The 19,024-nt window shown below is 39.3% G+C and overlaps 1 protein-coding gene across 1 annotated transcript in view; it reads left to right on the top strand.

The window, feature by feature from the left end:
• ptprn2 (protein tyrosine phosphatase receptor type N2) overlaps positions 1-18,653 on the top strand; it is a 148,138-nt gene extending 129,485 nt beyond the window's left edge. The window contains exons 17-22 of the mRNA XM_008396736.3: positions 3,592-3,711; positions 5,714-5,880; positions 9,090-9,143; positions 10,137-10,201; positions 12,596-12,669; positions 16,534-18,653. Coding sequence (XP_008394958.1) covers positions 3,592-3,711; positions 5,714-5,880; positions 9,090-9,143; positions 10,137-10,201; positions 12,596-12,669; positions 16,534-16,605 — 552 coding nt within the window. The 3' untranslated portion in view covers positions 16,606-18,653. The remainder of the gene's footprint in view (positions 1-3,591; positions 3,712-5,713; positions 5,881-9,089; positions 9,144-10,136; positions 10,202-12,595; positions 12,670-16,533) is intronic.
• Positions 18,654-19,024: the final 371 nt, after the last annotated feature.

The raw sequence follows: 19,024 nt of genomic DNA, 5'->3' as shown, positions 1-19,024 counted from the left end.
CTGACTCTTGAAGACTTTGGACTGAAATAAATGTTTGGATTTTATCTAAAGAAAGTTAATCACAGAACATGAAGATGCTACTTTTCACTGTGCATGGTGTTGTGATTATGCTCAGTGTAGGTTTTTGGAATAGTGACTAAAAAGTTTAGTTTTATTTCATCAGCCCAATAACCTATTCTCCAAAAAGGTTTTTTTCTTTCTTTATTTTTTCCAAGCCCGGAAGTTTTCTTGGAAGTAAATACTTTTGTCCCACATTTTTACTCCTTAGCTTAGACATGTTGACCGTACAGTGGAATGCTGTCACGTGTTAAATACAAGTAGTATTTTTGGAAACTTCAGGGCTGCCATTCGCCTCCCCGACCAATTGATATATTGTCTTTTCAGTAAATCTGTACAAATTTACAGTTTTCGTAATATCACTGTTGTGCACGTTATATTAATTCATTCTGTGTAATTATTTGTACCCTTATCCTGACTGTGATACATTTGTACAATATTGCATAGGGGATTATATGAGGAAAAGTCAGAAAAATTCAACTAGGACTGCTTGTTTTTACATGTTTACATCACTGATTAGTTTTTTTGTATGTTTCTTCAGGTGAACTGTAATATATTGTATACATGTGTGTCATGTATCCATTTACATGATTTTATTTTACTATCATCATAACAAAAACAAGACTTTAAATGATCATCACTGGACATCTTGAAAACAAACAGGATAATTAAATTAAGATAAAAGCAAAACTATTGTATCTACGAGCTAAATGGTGCGGGTATTAGCTCATATTTGTGTTATATCTGAGAGCCATTTCTCACCTTGTCTATGAATGTAAATAAATCCTCCCCATCAATTGCTGCATATGGAGGCTGTCATAAAACATGTCAGGTTGTGTTGAAGTGCGCCTTAAATGATGCACGGTTGCCAAATAGCATTCTTCTGTGTTAATAGGACAGCACTGTAGTAATTAGTGGGTCCATCACCTCCATATGGTGAAGAGACTCCAGATAGACGTGACCGGGCTATGGAAGTGAGAGGCATAAATCCTGGTGGACCAGCTGGTCCTGCACTCTGCATCGGAGGCTGAACTCATTTTGGATAATCGCGACGGTGCTGAGTTTTAGTTTGAAAGGAGGTGTTTGGGGCTTGAAGAGAGCAGCACATTTAGAGTGGTCTTGTCCTTTGCACTAGAAAAACAGTACCCAGAAGAAACCTGTAATAGTGTAACTTCTATGGGAGGTGAGTAAGCAGCTAAAATAGAAACTGTCAACTGAAGGAAATGGATGCCAAGACTTGTGGAACAAATTTATTTCTACAGACATTTACTTGTTTGGAAACCAGAAGATAAAGAACGTACTTACTTCAAGTCATAGCAATGGAAGCGTCATAGTTTTGGGGATAGTTTGTTTCAGCACTTGGCCACCCTACCATCACAGAATCCACCATGAACTCTGGGGGTGCTTGAGGAAAATGTGATGTCATCTGTAAAATAGATGAGATGAAACAGAACCGGGCTCTATAACATGACAGTGGCCCAAGATGTTCCAGCTAAACCACCAAGGACTGCCTGAAGACTAAGAGATGGAAAAGTACAAACTGACAAAGTCAAAGCCCTGATGTTGTTTTTGATACATACCTACAAGAAATCCCTTAGGTGACCTTGGTTGTCCGGAAAGGTGCCTGCAAATAAAATGTATTATTATTATTATTATTATTATTAAACATCTCACAACTAAAGGTGGGGATTGAAACAAACTTTCCTCAGAGACTGGTGGATCTGGAGAAGTGACTTACTTAAGTCATTTCAGCCAAGTTGTTTAATCCAAAGTGAAGCTACTAGTCATTAAGGAGTTCTACATTTTCTTGCATTCAAGTTTTTTTTTGTTTAATGAGTAAAATAGGCTTAGTTTGTAAAGGGTACCTGAAGTTAAATCACATACTTTTCACAAAATATCTATCCATCCATTTTTTAACCATTCAATATCGTGGGCTGGTTCCTCTCTCTAGCTGTTGTTAGGCGAGAAACGGGGTAAACCTTGGACAGGTTGCCGATCCATCACAGGGCAACAGAAAGACACAGCAAAGACAACCATGTGCACACACTCATATCTTTCAGAAAGAGAAATTGTCCTAACAATCACGCTTTTGGACTGTGTGAGAAACCTGGAGTACCCAGACAGAACCTATGCATGCACAGGGAGAACAAGCAGAAAGACCCAAGTCTAGGACTCGAATCCAGGACCTTCTTGCTACAAGTAAACAATGCTACTCTACATGCCAGAAATAAAAAAGAAAACAAAATTGAATTATATATTAAAGCATTTCCTCAGAAAAATCTAAATATTTTGTGGGATATCCTCATTTTTTAGGACTGCTTCAGGACTGCTTCTATGCTTCCTTTTTTCCATATGAATGAAAACTTTTTTTATATATTTATTTCTTAGGCAATGAACTCAACTCGTAATCTTTCCCAACTAAGCACAAAATAACAAAGCAACACATTCAGTTTGATTGACATGCAGAATGTACAGCTATTCGTTATTCAGCATGGTGAACGTTGGTTTGTTGCAGGACTAAAAAGAAACACACTTTCACCCATTAAAAGCGAACAAACACACAAAAAAAACAACAAAAAAAACACACTGGCACACTCATGCAAATGGACCATGCAGAAGGCAAATCTTTTTGCTCTCTCCTATCTAATCCACGCCGGGCCCCAGGCGGTGCTCTGAAAGGCTGCTTGGCTCTAATCCTCTGCTCCTCATTCCTCCATCCCTTCATCCTTTACTTTACTCCTTCATCCATCTCCCCTCTATTACCTTAGTACTGCTGGGCCTTCATGCTTGCTTCCCCTCAGAATGAGAAGCCAATCTGCATGAGTTCACCGAGTAAAAGTCAGTGGGTTGATGTATGCTCTGTGGAGTTCAGAAACTCTTAATCACATTTTTAAAAATTTAAAAAAAAGATTGTGGGGTTGTTTTAGGTAGAGATGGGACATATAGGGCTCCACTTTTACCTCAGGTGAGCTAAATTGCACAAGACTAAATGAATCAATTTTCCCTCACATTATCACCTTGCCATATCTCATCACATCTTGGCACAGTTGGCACAGTTGGCGTGTAATGTGTCCACTGGGCTGGATCGCAGAAGCTTGTGATTAGTGTATAGTCGAGGCCATTGTGTTTTTATAGCAATCATAAAACCTGCATTTCCTCCTCATTTTCCTAATGGCTGCCAGTGGGCCTCTATGTCTTCCCAAGGACGCATTAGATCGCGATAAGATGAAATGGAGCGGCAGTGGAAAAGATGTTGTGATCTCGTTCCGACGCCAGAGAAGAGCGACAACAGGCACGCCGCACCCCCACTCATCCGCCCAACATTCACCATTTCTCACATGCGGAGTGGTGACATTTATTCATACCTCTTGCACAAAGATAAAGAAAACAATTTCACCCCAATACAAGGTTGCAGCGCAATGTGCTACTCTTAGCGGCCCAGTTCAGGTGCACATTAGTCCTTATCAAGTCTGCATATGCGAATGCCGATTGTCGTCTGACGTGCGGATGTGTTTCTTTTCTCCTAACGTTCAGATGGTGTGGGAGAGCGGCTGTGTCGTCATTGTGATGCTGACCCCTCTGTCGGAAAATGGAGTAAAGCAGTGTCACCACTACTGGCCTGATGAGGGATCAGACATCTACCACATATACGAGGTATGCAACCATCAGGCATAAAGTCTGTGCACCTGGAAAAACTAAACTTAGGATTTTGCAAGCTGCGACTTTAAGAAATCTCTTTCTTGACTAAAACAACAAACATAGCTTGTTGCAAAGCAGCAGCAACATGTTGGTACTATATTTTCGAGCCCCGCTCTGGTTCTCATTGTTTTCTGTCAAAACGTCCATGCTATTTTGAAAACCCACCTAAATGTCCAAAAGCTGGATCCAAGTGATGAAATCAAGCGTTTGTCAAATCTTGATATTTGGTTATTTTAGCACTGTTGAATTTCACAACCAGAAACATCCATATTGACTGTTTGATATTGTTTTAATTCAGAACTAAGTGCAGAACTTGTTATATTTTTCTCAAAATGTTCCAAATGATTAAAAATCTATCCTGCAAACCAGATCCTGAAGATAAATTTGGCTCTGGTTTGCCAAATAACCAGAGCATCACACAAAGATGTGTGACACCGGTGACAAGTGGGCACCTGACATCAGTTTTTTACTAAAAGTGAACATTTCCAAAAGTTACTGGTTCCTTTCACTAATTTAGAATATCATCAATAGTTTTATTAGACACAAAAGTTATATAGCTCAAGATTATTCCTCACAGTTTACCATAGTCAAATATGAAAGACTGGTCATAATAAACTAAAAGACCAAGAGCTTCCTTATACTAGAGCTACATGGCATTTGTAAATTATAAATAAAAGGATTTCAGGGGGTGCAGGGGGCTTAGCCATCCAACTTTTTTTTACACAGTCTAAGCACTTATATAAGACATGTCGACTTCATCAGGCTTAATATAGATTTATAACAGGATGTTATATGTGTAGCAGGGATACAAGTGCTGAAAATATGCAGAAGACAGAATATGTAAACCAGAAATACTTAAAGGGCCAAGATCTGGTGCTCTTCCACTCAACTTTCCATTAAAATGCTTGGATGCATCCAGCTCCTTTAGCAGTGATTTTTTTTGTGGCTTCTACTACTCTGGAAGGTTGTCATGATTGTACTGACCAAAACATGGTCATTACATATTATTTCTGCACTTGAAATAATTTTAATGAAACATTTATTTATTTATATATATATATATATATATATATATATATATATATATATATATATATATATATATATATATATATATATATATATATATATGATTATTGGTGAGTTAGTTGTCAGTCAAGAATGTAAAATTAATAGAACTAAGTTCCTGAAATACCTCACTCTTTGTGTGTTTGTAGAATAGCTTCACTTTTCTAAGTAGAGATACTGAAATAACTGAACTTTTTGAAGACGTTCAAAATTATTGATATGCATGTGTGTATTTGTAAAAAAAAAAAAAAAAAGGGACTACAAACCAGGTATATTCCACCAACATTAAGAGCTAAGATGCAAAAGAAGAGCTAAAATGTTTTGAGTAGGACTATTCCTCCCAATGTTATTTCCTGTCTGTCAAAAAATCGCAAGGTAAAACATAAACTCGTTAAGGAAAATGGGTGTAAAACTTTCAAAATCAGCAAATTACAAAATACTGCCATTCTGCAGAGGTGTTGCTACTTCAAATTACATGTCTGAGTTCAGAATTTCTAGTTCCAACAAACAAACATAACCTAAAGTTTATTTGTCTTCTCAGTTCAGCACTGAAGCATGTGCATATTCAAAGTGAGCTAATTATGCTCACATTCTTTGTTTTCTGACTTAGTTACGTCTCATTTTGTCACAAAATGACTTTAATTTAGGAGTAGGAGGAATGCGAAGTGTTCAGCAGTACCTGAAGAGTGCAGCAGGTTGTCCCTAATTATGCATAATTTCTTCAAAAGTTTCTTGGCCGAAAAAACCCCCCCCAAAAAAATTCTCTTGAAATTGTAATGTAGCAAGAGCCAGCGTATTTAATTTGATTGTGTAAGCTAATATTTGAGCAGATGTATTTTAGAGTTGTGCAGGTTAAATTCATTTCTGCCTTTGTTTTGGCAATATTTAGGTCAATTTGGTGTCTGAACACATCTGGTGTGAAGATTTCCTGGTCCGGAGTTTCTACCTGAAAAACCTGCAGACCAACGAGACGCGCACAGTGACCCAGTTCCACTTCCTGTCCTGGATGGACCGCGGGATCCCCAGCTCTGCCCGGACCCTGTTAGACTTCCGCAGGTAGAGAGAAGAACCCAGGAGTCTTGCCTAGCTGGATTTCAGACAGATTTTCATATTTACAGCTGACCTTTTATTCCTCACTTGTTTTTTAATCACCTTCCCTTATCCTGCCTCTCCGGTTCTTCTTTTTTGCTCCCTCTGCCTGTGTTTTTTTTGTGTGTCCTGTAGAGAACGGTTGTTCTTAATAAGGACCCGGTTTCTGTCCCGTCCCTTTCATCCCAGGCCGATCTCCCTCACCTCCCTCCAGCACATGTGATGCAGCAAATTAACGGCTCCACACTGCCTGGCTTGGCTTGGGACAAAAAGAAAGAAAGAAAGAAAGAAAGAATAATAAAACACCTAATTCAAACGCCCAATTAAATGAGCGCTGTCTCACCAAAACACAGGAGACGGGGCGGAAAGCTAGTGACTGAATAACCTCACTTTTTTCTCCAGATAATGTGTTCTGGCAGAAGAGCGGGAGTATTCCTCTGGGAAAACCCGGGAGGGATAGGCAAAAACCCTCCAAATGAGAATAGACGCATCTGATTTGTGGAAGGAAGTCTGCCCCTCTCGTTTGTAATGAGAACGGTGAAAGATTGTGTGACGCTCACACACTTACCTAAGCCGGTTTGTGCTATTTCTTCCAAATTAATTTCAGTCGTGTATATATTAATTGGTGTGTAGGTTTGAGCTGTTTAATTTACCTGCACATTGTTTGCTCTGCTGAGATTCAGTTAGCTTTGACTGAGCTTCGTAAATGCCACTGCAGGTTATTTAAAGCTCTCCGATCCACACAAGGGCACTCCGACACTCTCAGTGTTTGTGGTTTTTGGCCGTGTTGGTTTTTTTGCGGTGGCCAGTGTCATTTTTGTGATGTTGCAGCTAGTAATATGAGCCCAGTTGCATAGTCACAAAAGTGATCATTGGAAACTGTGTCTCCTCAGCCAGGCCTGTGCACACACTGTCTTTCTTTCACTCCTGACTCTGTTCCCCCTCCTCTCCTCTCACTTGCTCCGCCCTATGGCTTGCATGGGAACTTCAACTATCTTAGAAGGTTGTGTTTAATTTTCATGTTCATTTGTACAACAAAGTATCCAAAAGACGTACTCTGGACATAATAACAATTTTCTAAAAACAAAAAAAAAGTGCATGCCACAGATTTTTTTTTTTTATGAAGAAAGCATTGCTTTTTTAAAAATATATTCTATTTGTTTTTCAGTCCATATATTTGTAAACTTTTCTGCAATGCTAAAGACTTAGCAAGAGTAAAAATAAAATTCACATAAGTGCATCAGTGTTACACTTTAAATCCCATGATCTATTCGCTATATTGTAAACAGTTAACTAGCAAAAATAATACAATATACTGCTGTGATATTAATTAGCACAATATGAATCATGGTATTTATAGGGTGGGTTTAAAAGTTCTTTCAATTGTGATGCACAACTGTGCACAAGAAAACAGTAAATTTTACAAATCAAGGCTGAAATTGGAGTTTGAGCTCCAGGGTTAATATTTAAAGTCAATTTAATGTCAACAAAAAATGAGATGTAAAAGATTTGGGGATTTTCATTTGTATTAAACTGATATTTGAAGTAGAGGAAGACCTCTAAAACAATACAGAATGAACTATTAATAGCTTTATGTTGGTTTGCTCTGTGTAAAGGAACCTAAAAAAAATGTCTAGCTATTTAATGAGGTTTGAAATACCTATCAGCGAGCCTCAACTAGACAGCTAATTTTGTGAACAGAAGTAACTTTGTACAATGTTAGCCCAGTTAAATTTTAGCTTAGAAAAATCAACTGCCTGTACTCATTAATGGGGATAAAACATCAAATTAAGCAAAAGCTTGCACATTTTTTAACATTCCCATGCTTATTTGCTTAATGTAGGTTCGCTATTGGGAATACCATTGCCAGTAGCAAGCCTGCAATTGGCGTTTTTTTTTTTTATAAACAGACCTGCTAACTCTTGAGGATGTTAGCGTCTACAAGAATTAGCATGTATGTTTGTAAGATACCAGCAATCTGCAGGCATACTATAGCTGATAAAAACGCAAATTATTTAATTCAAATACCTTTCAGCTTGTCAAACGTCCATACAGCCGTGTTAGTCTCCGTATTGAGCCTACATTACATTCTGACAAGCTTAGTCTTGACAGGGTTAGAACAAATGAGATTTAGCATGTTTGTAAAATAAACAACCGACTACAGGTTGACTACTAGCAAAGATAAAGTTAATATACTAGATAATGTTAAAACATGTTACTTGTTATCCCCTGTTGTGAACCAGGAACAAGCTGTTTGTCTTGCATGCAGAAATGCTAATTGTTGTTTGTAAGAGTCTCAAGAGTTAGCATGTCTGTGAAATAAACAGTCTACTTCAGGTAGCTTCCACCCTTGGGGCCATACAAAGCAGACTTGCATCTCACAGCAACAAGTTAGGGAGGAGGTTTTGCTGCACCAGAAAGAAAATGGATTTTCTGTTTAAAGCACAAAAACAGTGACGGTAAATTTTGTAGTTCTGAAACCAACACTTCATAAAATTGTAAAATGCTTTCAAATGGTTTTCAGCTTTATTATTACTCATTACAAAATTATTTGTGCAAATTTATGTTGACTCGTTATTGTAGACATTTCATAATTCCATATGTATTTATTTCTTATTCTAAATACCACATATTGAAACACTACAAAAACAAGAATGTTGCCAGTAAATTGAGCTATTTCGCTATTGGAGAAATGAAAGGAAGCGAAGAGGCGCTGGTGGAAGGTCTTGGTGTAGTCAGTTGCCATGGCAGCAGCGGGGTGTGAAAAGGCTTGTTGGCCTTCACCGTTGCCCGTGGTGTATAACATTCATAATTGGCCGAGGTTAATGCGTTGGCGTGCCACAATCACAACATCACACCGCCACGTCCATCACCCACACGTCAGAGAGAGCGATTCACTGTTACTAACCTGATGATGGATTTATTTACGGGTTTCTTTCTGACTGATTGACAGGAGGAGGAGGAGGAAGAGGAAGCATCTCAGATTTGTGTTTGTTGCTTTGATTGTTGTTAATTTTTATCCAGATCGCAGTGCACAAGTCCCTCTTGAGTCACATTTGCTGTGATTATCGCTATTTTCATTCAACCAAAAAGAAACTATTCCAGCCCCCGGCATCTGAGGCTTTTTTCCATCAAGCTCGCAGTAACATTGTCTTTTCTCTTTTGCTTTATTCCAGAAAGGTTAACAAGTGCTACCGTGGCCGATCTTGCCCGATAATTGTTCACTGCAGGCAAGTACACCTGTTTGATGTGTGTGTGTGTGTGTGTGTGTGTTACAACTTTATATTTTAAAATCCACTCTAGGTCCACCACTGTTTATTGCGCTCTCTGTTTCTTATGTAAATAATGTGGCACCAGCTTATTGAACGGTAGACCATTCCATTTCCCATCTGGTTGAGTTAGTTAACCAGCTTTGATTGGCTTGCATTAAACACCAAGTATCTGTCAGACCACTCTTGATAGTCACATCCTGTTAAGTCATGCATGGGGCCAGTAAGCCTGCTCTCTCCCTCTCTAAGGAGCCGAGCATCTAGCACTGGATTAATGAAGCCGTGGCGCTCAGGCAGCTCTCCTTTTTTTTTATTGGCCGTGCCTTTATTAGAGAGATGTCCACGCCTTGTTTGCAATTAACATGCAGAGCTGCTGAATGGCCGGCGGGCACAAAGGGAGGCTTTTCATGGGGCTATCTCTGGAGTAATGGAAAAGCAAGGCTCTCCAAAAGCTGTTCTCGAACCGCCCCTGGCCTCTCAACCTCTCCTCTGCTCCTGAGGTGCATGAATTTAAAAGCTTTTGTCCCCCGTGTGCCTTAGAAAACCATTCTCTCTCACTCGTTCTTTCTTTCTTGCGCTCTCTGTCTCGCTCTCCCCCTCTCTCTCTCTCTCTCCAACAGTCACTCTCAAGACCACACATGCGCTCATGTGCAAAAGGTTTAGGGTAATTACATTTATTGGAAATATTCAGATCTGTTTTAGGTATTTCTCCCAAGAATGCTAAGGACTTAGATCATTTTCTTTCTCCCGCTTCACATCTAGCGTCGTGTTTTATGCAAATAAAGAAGTGTGCTTCTGTATGCATGGACTAATTTGTGTTTAAATATACTCAAAAGTCTCACAGCAGATGCCGATGTAAATGAGCAATTTGTTTCCTCATAAGAAGAACACTCTGAGATTAAAGCGTTTTGTGCCGCCACCTTAATGATCTCCGCATCTCTCCTGTCTCTGCAGTGACGGAGCCGGCAGGAGTGGGACCTACATCCTGATTGACATGGTCCTCAATAGGATGGCTAAAGGTAACGATCAATGGCTCCCCCTTTCTCTCTCTCTCTCTCTCTCTCTCTCTCTCTCTCTCTCTCTCTCTCTCTCTCTCTCTCTCTCTCTCTCTGTTGGTTTGAAACCCTGGCAACGCAAAAGCCTCTCATTCTCCTCGGAGGGTCTCGGGGATGCATTAGAGGGTGACTTCTCTGAGGCCTGGAGAGGCAGCGGAGACGAGGGGGTAGCTGCTGGGAGTGGGGAGATCAGAACAAAGAGGGAAGCCAGGGAAGGGAAATGAAAAAGAAACCTCCGCCCACATTCGTAATTATCTATTTAAGCAACCTTCACACTGTATTGACCTGCACCGGCAGCTGCAACATGAATTTAGATGGCACATGCATGGAAATGAAATGTTTAAAGTCGAACATTTATTAAAAGAAAAAAAATAAAATAGCTGTTTGCTCTGCCGGTTCGAATCAATATTTAATATTTAATGGAACATTGTTGATTTTTTTATTGATTTATTCTTAAAAAAACGGTGTTGACAATTTCTTTTTGCAATTTATGCAATTATGCTGCTAACTGTGAACATAGTTAGCATTGATGGAAATCTTCAAGGTGCTTTATTAGTTTTGCTTTGTGCCGCTTTGAATTGGATTATCTCTGTCTGGTGCTCTGGTGTGGCAGCAGCCTGCGGTGCTTTGCAGAGGTATTCAGAAATTTGGAACAATCACAGACTTCAGTGGGACTTTTTGTGACAAATCAACACAAAGTCAAGTCATTATCAAGTGGATGGAAAATAACACTTTTTTTGAAAAGAATAAAATCTGCAAGGAAAAATATTTGTGTTTGTATTCAGCCTCTCTGGATCATTACCCATTTGGGACATGTCTCTCTGCATATCTTTGCCATTGTCAATTTTTTTTTTGTTGCAAACTAACTCTAGCTCAGTTTGGATGCAGAGCATCTGTCAACAGCAGTTTTCATTTGAATGCATCAAATTTCCCCTTGGATTTAGGTTTTGACTTTGACTACGGCATCCTAATACATAGAATGTGCTTTAACCTAAACCATCCTACATTACCGCTTGTGGTATGTGAATGACTTTCTAGAAGGATTTTACTAGAATGAACTTTCAAAACTTGAAATATTGTTTTTTTACAACGTAACCTTTTAACACATCAACAACTTTCATCCTGACCTGCCTGCTGCGCTCCTGAGTCTTCATGATGCTGTTTGTTCTCTAAAGTTCTCAGACAAACCTCTGATAATTTTCCTTCCATCTCACAACCATCCCTGTAAAACACGTTGCGGTCTGTGGTTGTTACACAACAAAATGTAAAAAATGCTCAAGGTGCTGGAGTACTTTTTGGAAGGGGTTGTAAATAAACATATTTTCTGACACCAGCAGCTAAAACAGAGGTGGAATAGTTTTAGTCATCTTATTCTGCATGAATAAACAGTCTAATTTGTCTTCTGAGTTCTTTTGAGAAATGCAGGTTATAAGCATCCATTGTTGCCTCAGACTTTGTCCCTCCATGGCTTAGTCAGCTCTTTGGCCCCTGATCTTTGCCCTTTACCCCTTTAGCGAGCCAGCCCAGTCAGAAGAGGTTAAAAGGACGCCTCGCTGCACTGTCTGTTAAACAGTAATAAGACTGACCCTTCCTGGTGCAATTCAAGTACGTCTGTGACAAATGTGCCGTTGCCTGTGGTGATGAAAGCTGACTCGCCGTCCGCTTTCAACCTTTTGTTTTCTGCATCTGGAATCAAAATGCATGAAATGAACGTAAGCTCTCGCTCTCCAAAAAGCCGTCTTTTTTCCCTTTCGGCCAGAGAGCTTTCTCTTCAGTCCAACTTTGGATTCCAGCTAATCTAAGACATGAAAGTCCTGCCGGAACACTGGAGTACCTTTGAGTGCATAGAGTCCCACTCCCCCCCACACCCCCTTTCTCTCCCACATACAGGCATAAATCTATTCTTCGCTATGTTGTTTGCTTCCCCTAGATGCATTTTCTAGATCCCTCTCATTCTCAAATCAGTGGTGTGAGATTTTCCTCGAGTAACATCAAAGACTGAAAGGAAGCTGATTACAGGTGAAGCAACTGTTGCACAGGTTAATCATTGAAATCGCTGCTGCAGAGCAAACCGTTATAATAAGCGAGTCGGACGTCTTCTTTGAATGTGATTCCCGTAGCGAAGGCAAGGTGTGCTGTATATTTTATGTCCCCACGAAAAAAAAAAAATGTATGCATATTTTATCAAGAAACAGTCCGTGGCTTCCATCCAAGTTTTCTTTTCCGAGGATGAATGTAATAATTTTCAATCGCTGTGCTGCTCCAAAGGGAGCGCAGCGCGGCATAAAGAGAGATTGACAGATGTGAGCAGGATTACTGCGTCGCTTTGAACTCAGTCCAATTCTCGCTCTGTTGCAGGTGCTAAAGAGATTGATATTGCCGCTACCCTGGAGCACTTGAGAGACCAGAGAGCTGGCATGGTCCAGACAAAGGTAAGGTTCCCTGGCTTTGAGTCGGAGGAGGTGGGGGGTGGAGGGAGGAGGAGGGAACCCAAGGAGGGCAACGGGGTTTTAGGCGTTTTAGAGTAATGGCTGTCTGCTTCATCCACACGGGATCAGAGGAAATGATGATGATGCTCTACTTGATAACTGCTTTCAGGATTACAGAAATATTGCTTGGGGGACAATAACTTCACATTTATCGTAGGGGCCCAAAGAAAATTACCCAAAATTTGAAAGAAATATGTTTGCACAGTTATATGATTTGAGTAAATTATGGATAAAGTATTGCTGAAATGTGTGATTACTTCTCCAGGGTGTAAACATTTTTTTTCAAGTTATGAATGATTGTCAAATCTACATGAAAATATTCATAAGAATATAATTTAAAGCCCAAAATGATTTACAGTAGTTCCCAACAGAAATATCCACAGGGATTCGTTTTTTTTTTTTTTTTGTTTGTTTGTTTTTTTGCATTCTGGAAAAGTCTGGAATATGTTTAAAACCCTTTTTCAACTTACCATCCAGCCATCCTTCTATTGGTTTGAAACTGGGAAAACGCTGAATTTTAACACAAAATGTGTCTGAAACTTGAATCTCCAATAAAATGAAACTAAAAAAATCAGGGCACATGAATATAAAACCCCGTTTCAGTAGATTCGCTTTAAAGGAATAATTTGCCACAACATGTTGGATATCGTCCCAATCTCGCCTTACAGGCATCACAGACATTTCTCTGTACAGTTCACATTACAACAGCCATTTCTTTCATCATCCTCAAATCAAACACAAAGACTTTCCCCTTTTTGTTTTACTTTTTGTTTGTGAGGATGATGATAATAATAATAATAATAATAATAATAATAATAATAATAATAATAATAATAATAATAATAATAATAATAATAATAATAAAATTGACGCTGCAGTGGGTGATAGTGGGAGCTGCTTGCTTACGCACTGCACTGTTTCTGAACGGTCTGCTAAAGCTGCCGTTAGAGCTCTACTCTGTTCTCTGCAGAGCAAAGCCTTTTGCTCTGCAGACTCTCTTTTTCGGTTTGACAGGAATTACAGGTTGATTCCTCTTTGCAGACTCGTTCAGGCTCCTCAAAGAAATTAGGTCGTAATGAGGTATGAAATGTAGAGTTAGCTTCATTTTTTTTTTCTTATGTTTAATAATTTTTCCACCATTTTTTTTTTTGTTACTATTAGATTTATTTGTCTCGGTAAAGATCTCAAGTGAGATGCAACAACAGCAGTGAAATTTACAACAATTTCTAAAGAAAACTAATACGTATCAAATGGCTAACGAGCTCTGACAGTTTCACGTCTGGATGTGGTATTTGCACGTGCAAACACACTCCCAGTAGTGAAATGCAAAGCACGATGTTACTGGCATTATTTTTGATACTAGCCACTGCATTCAGAAATAATCCGCCAGAAACCCCAGTGTTTACTCACATGGAGAGAAAAACAAGATGTATTTCTCATGTAAGTTTCAACCTATTTCTACGCTCCCATGTTGACTTCCTGTCAGTGGTGTATAATGCATTTCAGTCTGGGTTTTAGAAGAAAAATTCAGATCGATAAAGATTCCTGTTTGTCGTTTTCTTTTCAGCCCCTTAAATGCATGATTTTCTTAATTTTCCTTCTAATTAAATTGTGTGAAATTGAACTTCCTAATATCAAGGACAGATGAGCTTGAATTACTGGCAGAGGAGCACAATAGACACACTTGTGTTCAAAATAATAGCTGAGCGTTTAGAAAAGTGACAAAGCCTCAAAATAAATGGTTGAAGGTCAGACAAACAAGTTCTTATTTCATTAATCTGGCCTGTCTACTTTGATTTAGTCCAGTCTCGCTTTAATGAAATCAATCATCCAATTAGGATACCATCTAGACACATCCTCTGTGAAACAAAACAGTCCTGGTGCATGAAGGCTACCAGTTTCTCTCCATGGTGTTAAAAAACCAAAACCGGACGCCCTTTCTTTACAAACTCAAACATTTATTGTTCAAACTAAAATAAAATGCCTAACGTGCATTAGCTGTATGACTGCCGTTTGTGGGAACTACTTCATATCTGTTTTATTATTATCTGTGTTATCATTGGACTACATTCCACAGTTTCTTTGTTTTTCTTGGTTTTGTCTCAGAAATGGCATGTTTGGTGACTTTCCACAAGTTTTCCATTGAATTAAGGTCTGAGGATTGTGCTGGCCAGTCCATAACTTTGAGTTTGTTGGTCTGGGACCACAATGATGTTTGCTTAATGATGGGAGTCATTGTCTTTTCTTCAGCATAGTGCAACATGATTACTTCAAAAGTCTTGATGACTCTTGGTTTGTGATAAATACCACATGCATAAATATCATCCATAACAAACTGAAGCCACCATGCTTCAATTAGATGGCTTGAATTTGTTTTGTTTTTTTAGGGTCATTTAACAAATTGTAATGACCAAAAAAGTGTTATCCCATTTGGTAACCTCTTCACCTCTGTGTTATTTTCAACAGTGAGTCTTTGCAGAGGTTTCTTGTTGACAGCTTGGCTTTAGATTTATTGTTTTTACTCCATTTTCTTCCGTGTCTTTCTGATTTGTTTTGATTTGCATCGTGAAGCATTTCAGATCATTTTATTTGAGCAGCCTATTATAGATTTTTTTTTATATGCATACCTCTCACCAAATAACCATTTAATCAAAACTATGCTTTTCTCCTGACAACTGTCTGATATGTATGATCCATTTTACTGCAATTTTCAGCGAGGAACTGTCCTGTCCTGTTTTTTTAAAGAATGAACAACATTGATCAAATGTCACGCTGTTATTATTTTGAACACCAAGCCTCCAATTAATGATTTAGTTAACCGTAATCTGCTACATTAATGTCATAACTGTTTCCACCAAATCCAGTGGTGTATCTGGTTATGGATGTCTCTCTTTGTTTATGTTGAACACAACAATTGTAGCATCTGCATAAAATTAAGTTTTACTATTTGGTAAACTATCACTTGGATGGAAAACCGGGGGCCCCATTATGGATCCGTATTCTGTGGATCTCCGGCGAGAAACATGGCAAAGGCTTCGGATAGTGAACACATTGTATTTGAGAATCAATTTACAGCAGACAAGCAAATATGATAAAGTCTTTGGAGATAAATAAAACAGCAGCAGTATTTGTACTGTTTTCTGAATTATGACTCATGCTTTGAACTATTAGTAGTTCACCTTTAAGTTTTTTTTTTGAGTTGGAGACAAATGCGGACGGACTTATACAATTTTCTGGACCATCACAACTTCAGAGGACACGCGAAAATAGACACTCCACATAATCGCGGCCACTGGTGGCTTCGCAGTATTGATTCAGCCTATCCTCGGGCCACACCATGGCAGGCTGTGTGTTGACACATCTGAGGACTGTTCCCTCCAAACCTCCTACGTTCCCTTTTCTCTGCGAGAAGACCCCGTGGCCTGCAGCCTGGGGAGAGGAGAGGAATATAAAAGCGGCAGGTCCACAGGGCAGACATCAATCAGTTCCTCTGGGATAACCATGCGCTGTTTCACAATAAAACACACAGAGTTAAAAAAAAAAAAAAGCTGAGAGACAGTTTGACTCACAAAGCTGCATTTTAAGACACCTGGCTGGATCGATGTTGGTGCCGGGCTGTGTGTGCGCTTCAGGTTGAAAGCTCACAGAGCGATTCGGCTCGAGATGGTGGCCAAGGCCCAGCCGGGGTCAGGAGATATGGAGGAGGAGGAGGAGGCGCCAGCTGTCAGTCACTTCTAAATGGCATTCAAGGTGTGCTACCAACCTGGACACACACTAACACTTTATCCTCTTCTTTCTTCTCTGCAGGAGCAGTTTGAGTTTGCTCTGACGGCCGTGGCGGAGGAGGTGAACGCCATCCTGAAAGCGCTCCCTCAGTAAAGACCTTCTCTTCTTCCATCTCGGAGCGCCGGTCTTCTCTGCCCACTCGGTGCAGACGTCGCTCCCCTCACAGTCTCTCCTCTTCTGTCGCAACCTCCTCTGCACCTTCACACAATGCTGTATGCTGAATATCGTGCCGGATCCGTCCGTATTCACGAGTTCCAGAGTTGGAACGTCGATTTGATGGATGTTGTGGTGATTGAGGATAACGGAGGCAGGTCCGCGTTCCCACTGTGCAATTTCTGAATATGAGCCCATGGTTCTCTGTGCTGTGGTGTTGTTCCTGAACATACCGTCGCAGTGCCACTGATGAGATGTGTACGTAACGTCACGTGAAGATTACTAACTGAGCTGTCACCTGTTTAAAACTACCGGTACTCTACGGCTGCTGCAGCTGCCGTTTGTTTTTTTTCCCCTTTTTGTTTTGATTACATTTTTTTGTGTGTGAAATCCTAAAAGAAAAATTGTGATAGAGTCTGTGTTCATTTATTTATTTATATTACTTTTTTTTGTGCAGCTGACATTACTAAATATTCTAATGTTCCAAAATTTACAGTTTCGACAAAACATGTTCAAAGGCCTTTCGAAATCCTAACCCAAAATTCAATGTATTTTATTGGGATTTCATGTGAGATACCAACACAAAATGGTGCAAAACTGTAAAAAAAAAAAAAAAAAAAAAAAAAGAAAATTGTTAGAAGTGTGTGGTAAAAGCTCAATGACAGTCTCAGTCGTTGCGACTTCTTCCTATATTATAAAAAGCCAGATTTGTGGAATACACATTAATAGTTGTGCTGTCAACAGGCCTTTCCACCTGAGTCAAAATGAGTATAGATCATCCAGAGTCACCATGGGAGTCCTGGTGACTGCTCTGATTTAGGCTGTCGGCCAAGATTCTGTCGGTTTTCGATTTGGCCAGTTGAAGGAGTGATCTGTGAGATTTTTTAAAACTTGGGTTATTGTTTTATAATCTGGCTTATCGTCTGTGTTTCTTGGTCTTCGTCATGCTGTTTGTTCTTTAATGTTGCATCAGACCTGAGTCTCCATTCACAGAACTGAGCTGGATTTTAGGCTTTAGGTGGACTCTGTTGGTTGCACCGGGGTTTTCAGGGGTATAAAGGTGTGACAAAACAAATGCACACCACATCCTTTTTGGATATTTATTTTGTTCAAATTCTTGGAAACAAATTTCCCTCCTCCTCCCACTTTCAAATGAATGTGCTACTTTGTGTTGGTCTAGTTTTTGGTTTGTGAAAATACTACTTTTTTTTTTTTTTTGCAAGGCACTATTTGCAACATTAAAAAAACTAAGAATAGTCCTGACAAGCGGGAAGCAGATGTTACGTTTGTTTTTTTTTGTTTGTTTTTTTGCTTTAAGACATAAAGTCACTTAAATGCTGCAGCTCTCAACTGTAACACTTTCAGACCAAGAAAAACATGATATTCTTGTCTGTAAAACTCATCCTTCTGTACAGATTCTGTCCTCCAGTTGAAGTGCTGTTCCTGGATTTATAAACTTCGTACATTTTTTCCCTCTCTGTGAACAGAAGATGCTAGTCTAGTATATATATATTCATCGGCATCACATGGTCAGATGTTGATGTGCATGTGTGTTCTTGTGACTATGGATCTCGGACTACGACACAAAAAACAAAAAAAGCCGCACAGATTGTAATAATTGCAACGTATCACATCGATTTCACATTTTTTCTTCAGTACGTGAACATCTCTGAATATTAAATGTGAAATATACCAAACTGAGATAGTTATAGCCTCTATTTAGAAACCATGTCCTCCTGTTTCAATAGTAATAAGATTATATATTTAGGAAGAGAGTATATGGGGATTTTGGTAAATTTGTCCCTCTATTGCTTGTATATTGTGACATATTGTGCAGAATATTTGATCTATAGACACCGAATGACTTAAAGAATCCTCATATTGTGCTATCTGAAACACAGAAACCTCTGTGAGAACTATATATTTTGTGTGAGAAGTAAAAGATGACTTTATTCAGATTGACAATAAATCTACCGTACTTTAAAACACCTCTCTGCTGTCCACTGCTTGACGTCATTTCTGATGCAGTTTCGAACAAACTGTCTGACCGGTCACTGAGCAGGTTTTGATTGAATGCTGGAAGATGATGTGGATGATCCCTGGGGGAGGCTGGTGTCTGGGGAAACACTGGCTTGTACAGATGAAACGGTTGCTTCTGCAGCACAGAAGGAAACTGGGATGTGAAATGAAATCAGTTTTGTTTTTTGCGCTCTGAGGAAGTCGGGCCATATTTAAGCAAGTTGAGGCCTTAATAGTCTAGTTATTTTTTAAAGCTCTGCAATATGTAATCTTAAAATAATGATAGCATGCCTGATTTTGTCAAATTTAATCTGTTACAGCATTGTCATGGCTTGTTCAA

This window comes from Poecilia reticulata, chromosome 20, assembly GCF_904066995.2.
Source record: "Poecilia reticulata chromosome 20, P_reticulata-male-v2, whole genome shotgun sequence".
Taxonomy (NCBI): Eukaryota; Metazoa; Chordata; class Actinopteri; order Cyprinodontiformes; family Poeciliidae; genus Poecilia; species Poecilia reticulata.
This window is presented reverse-complemented; position numbering and strand designations above follow the sequence as displayed.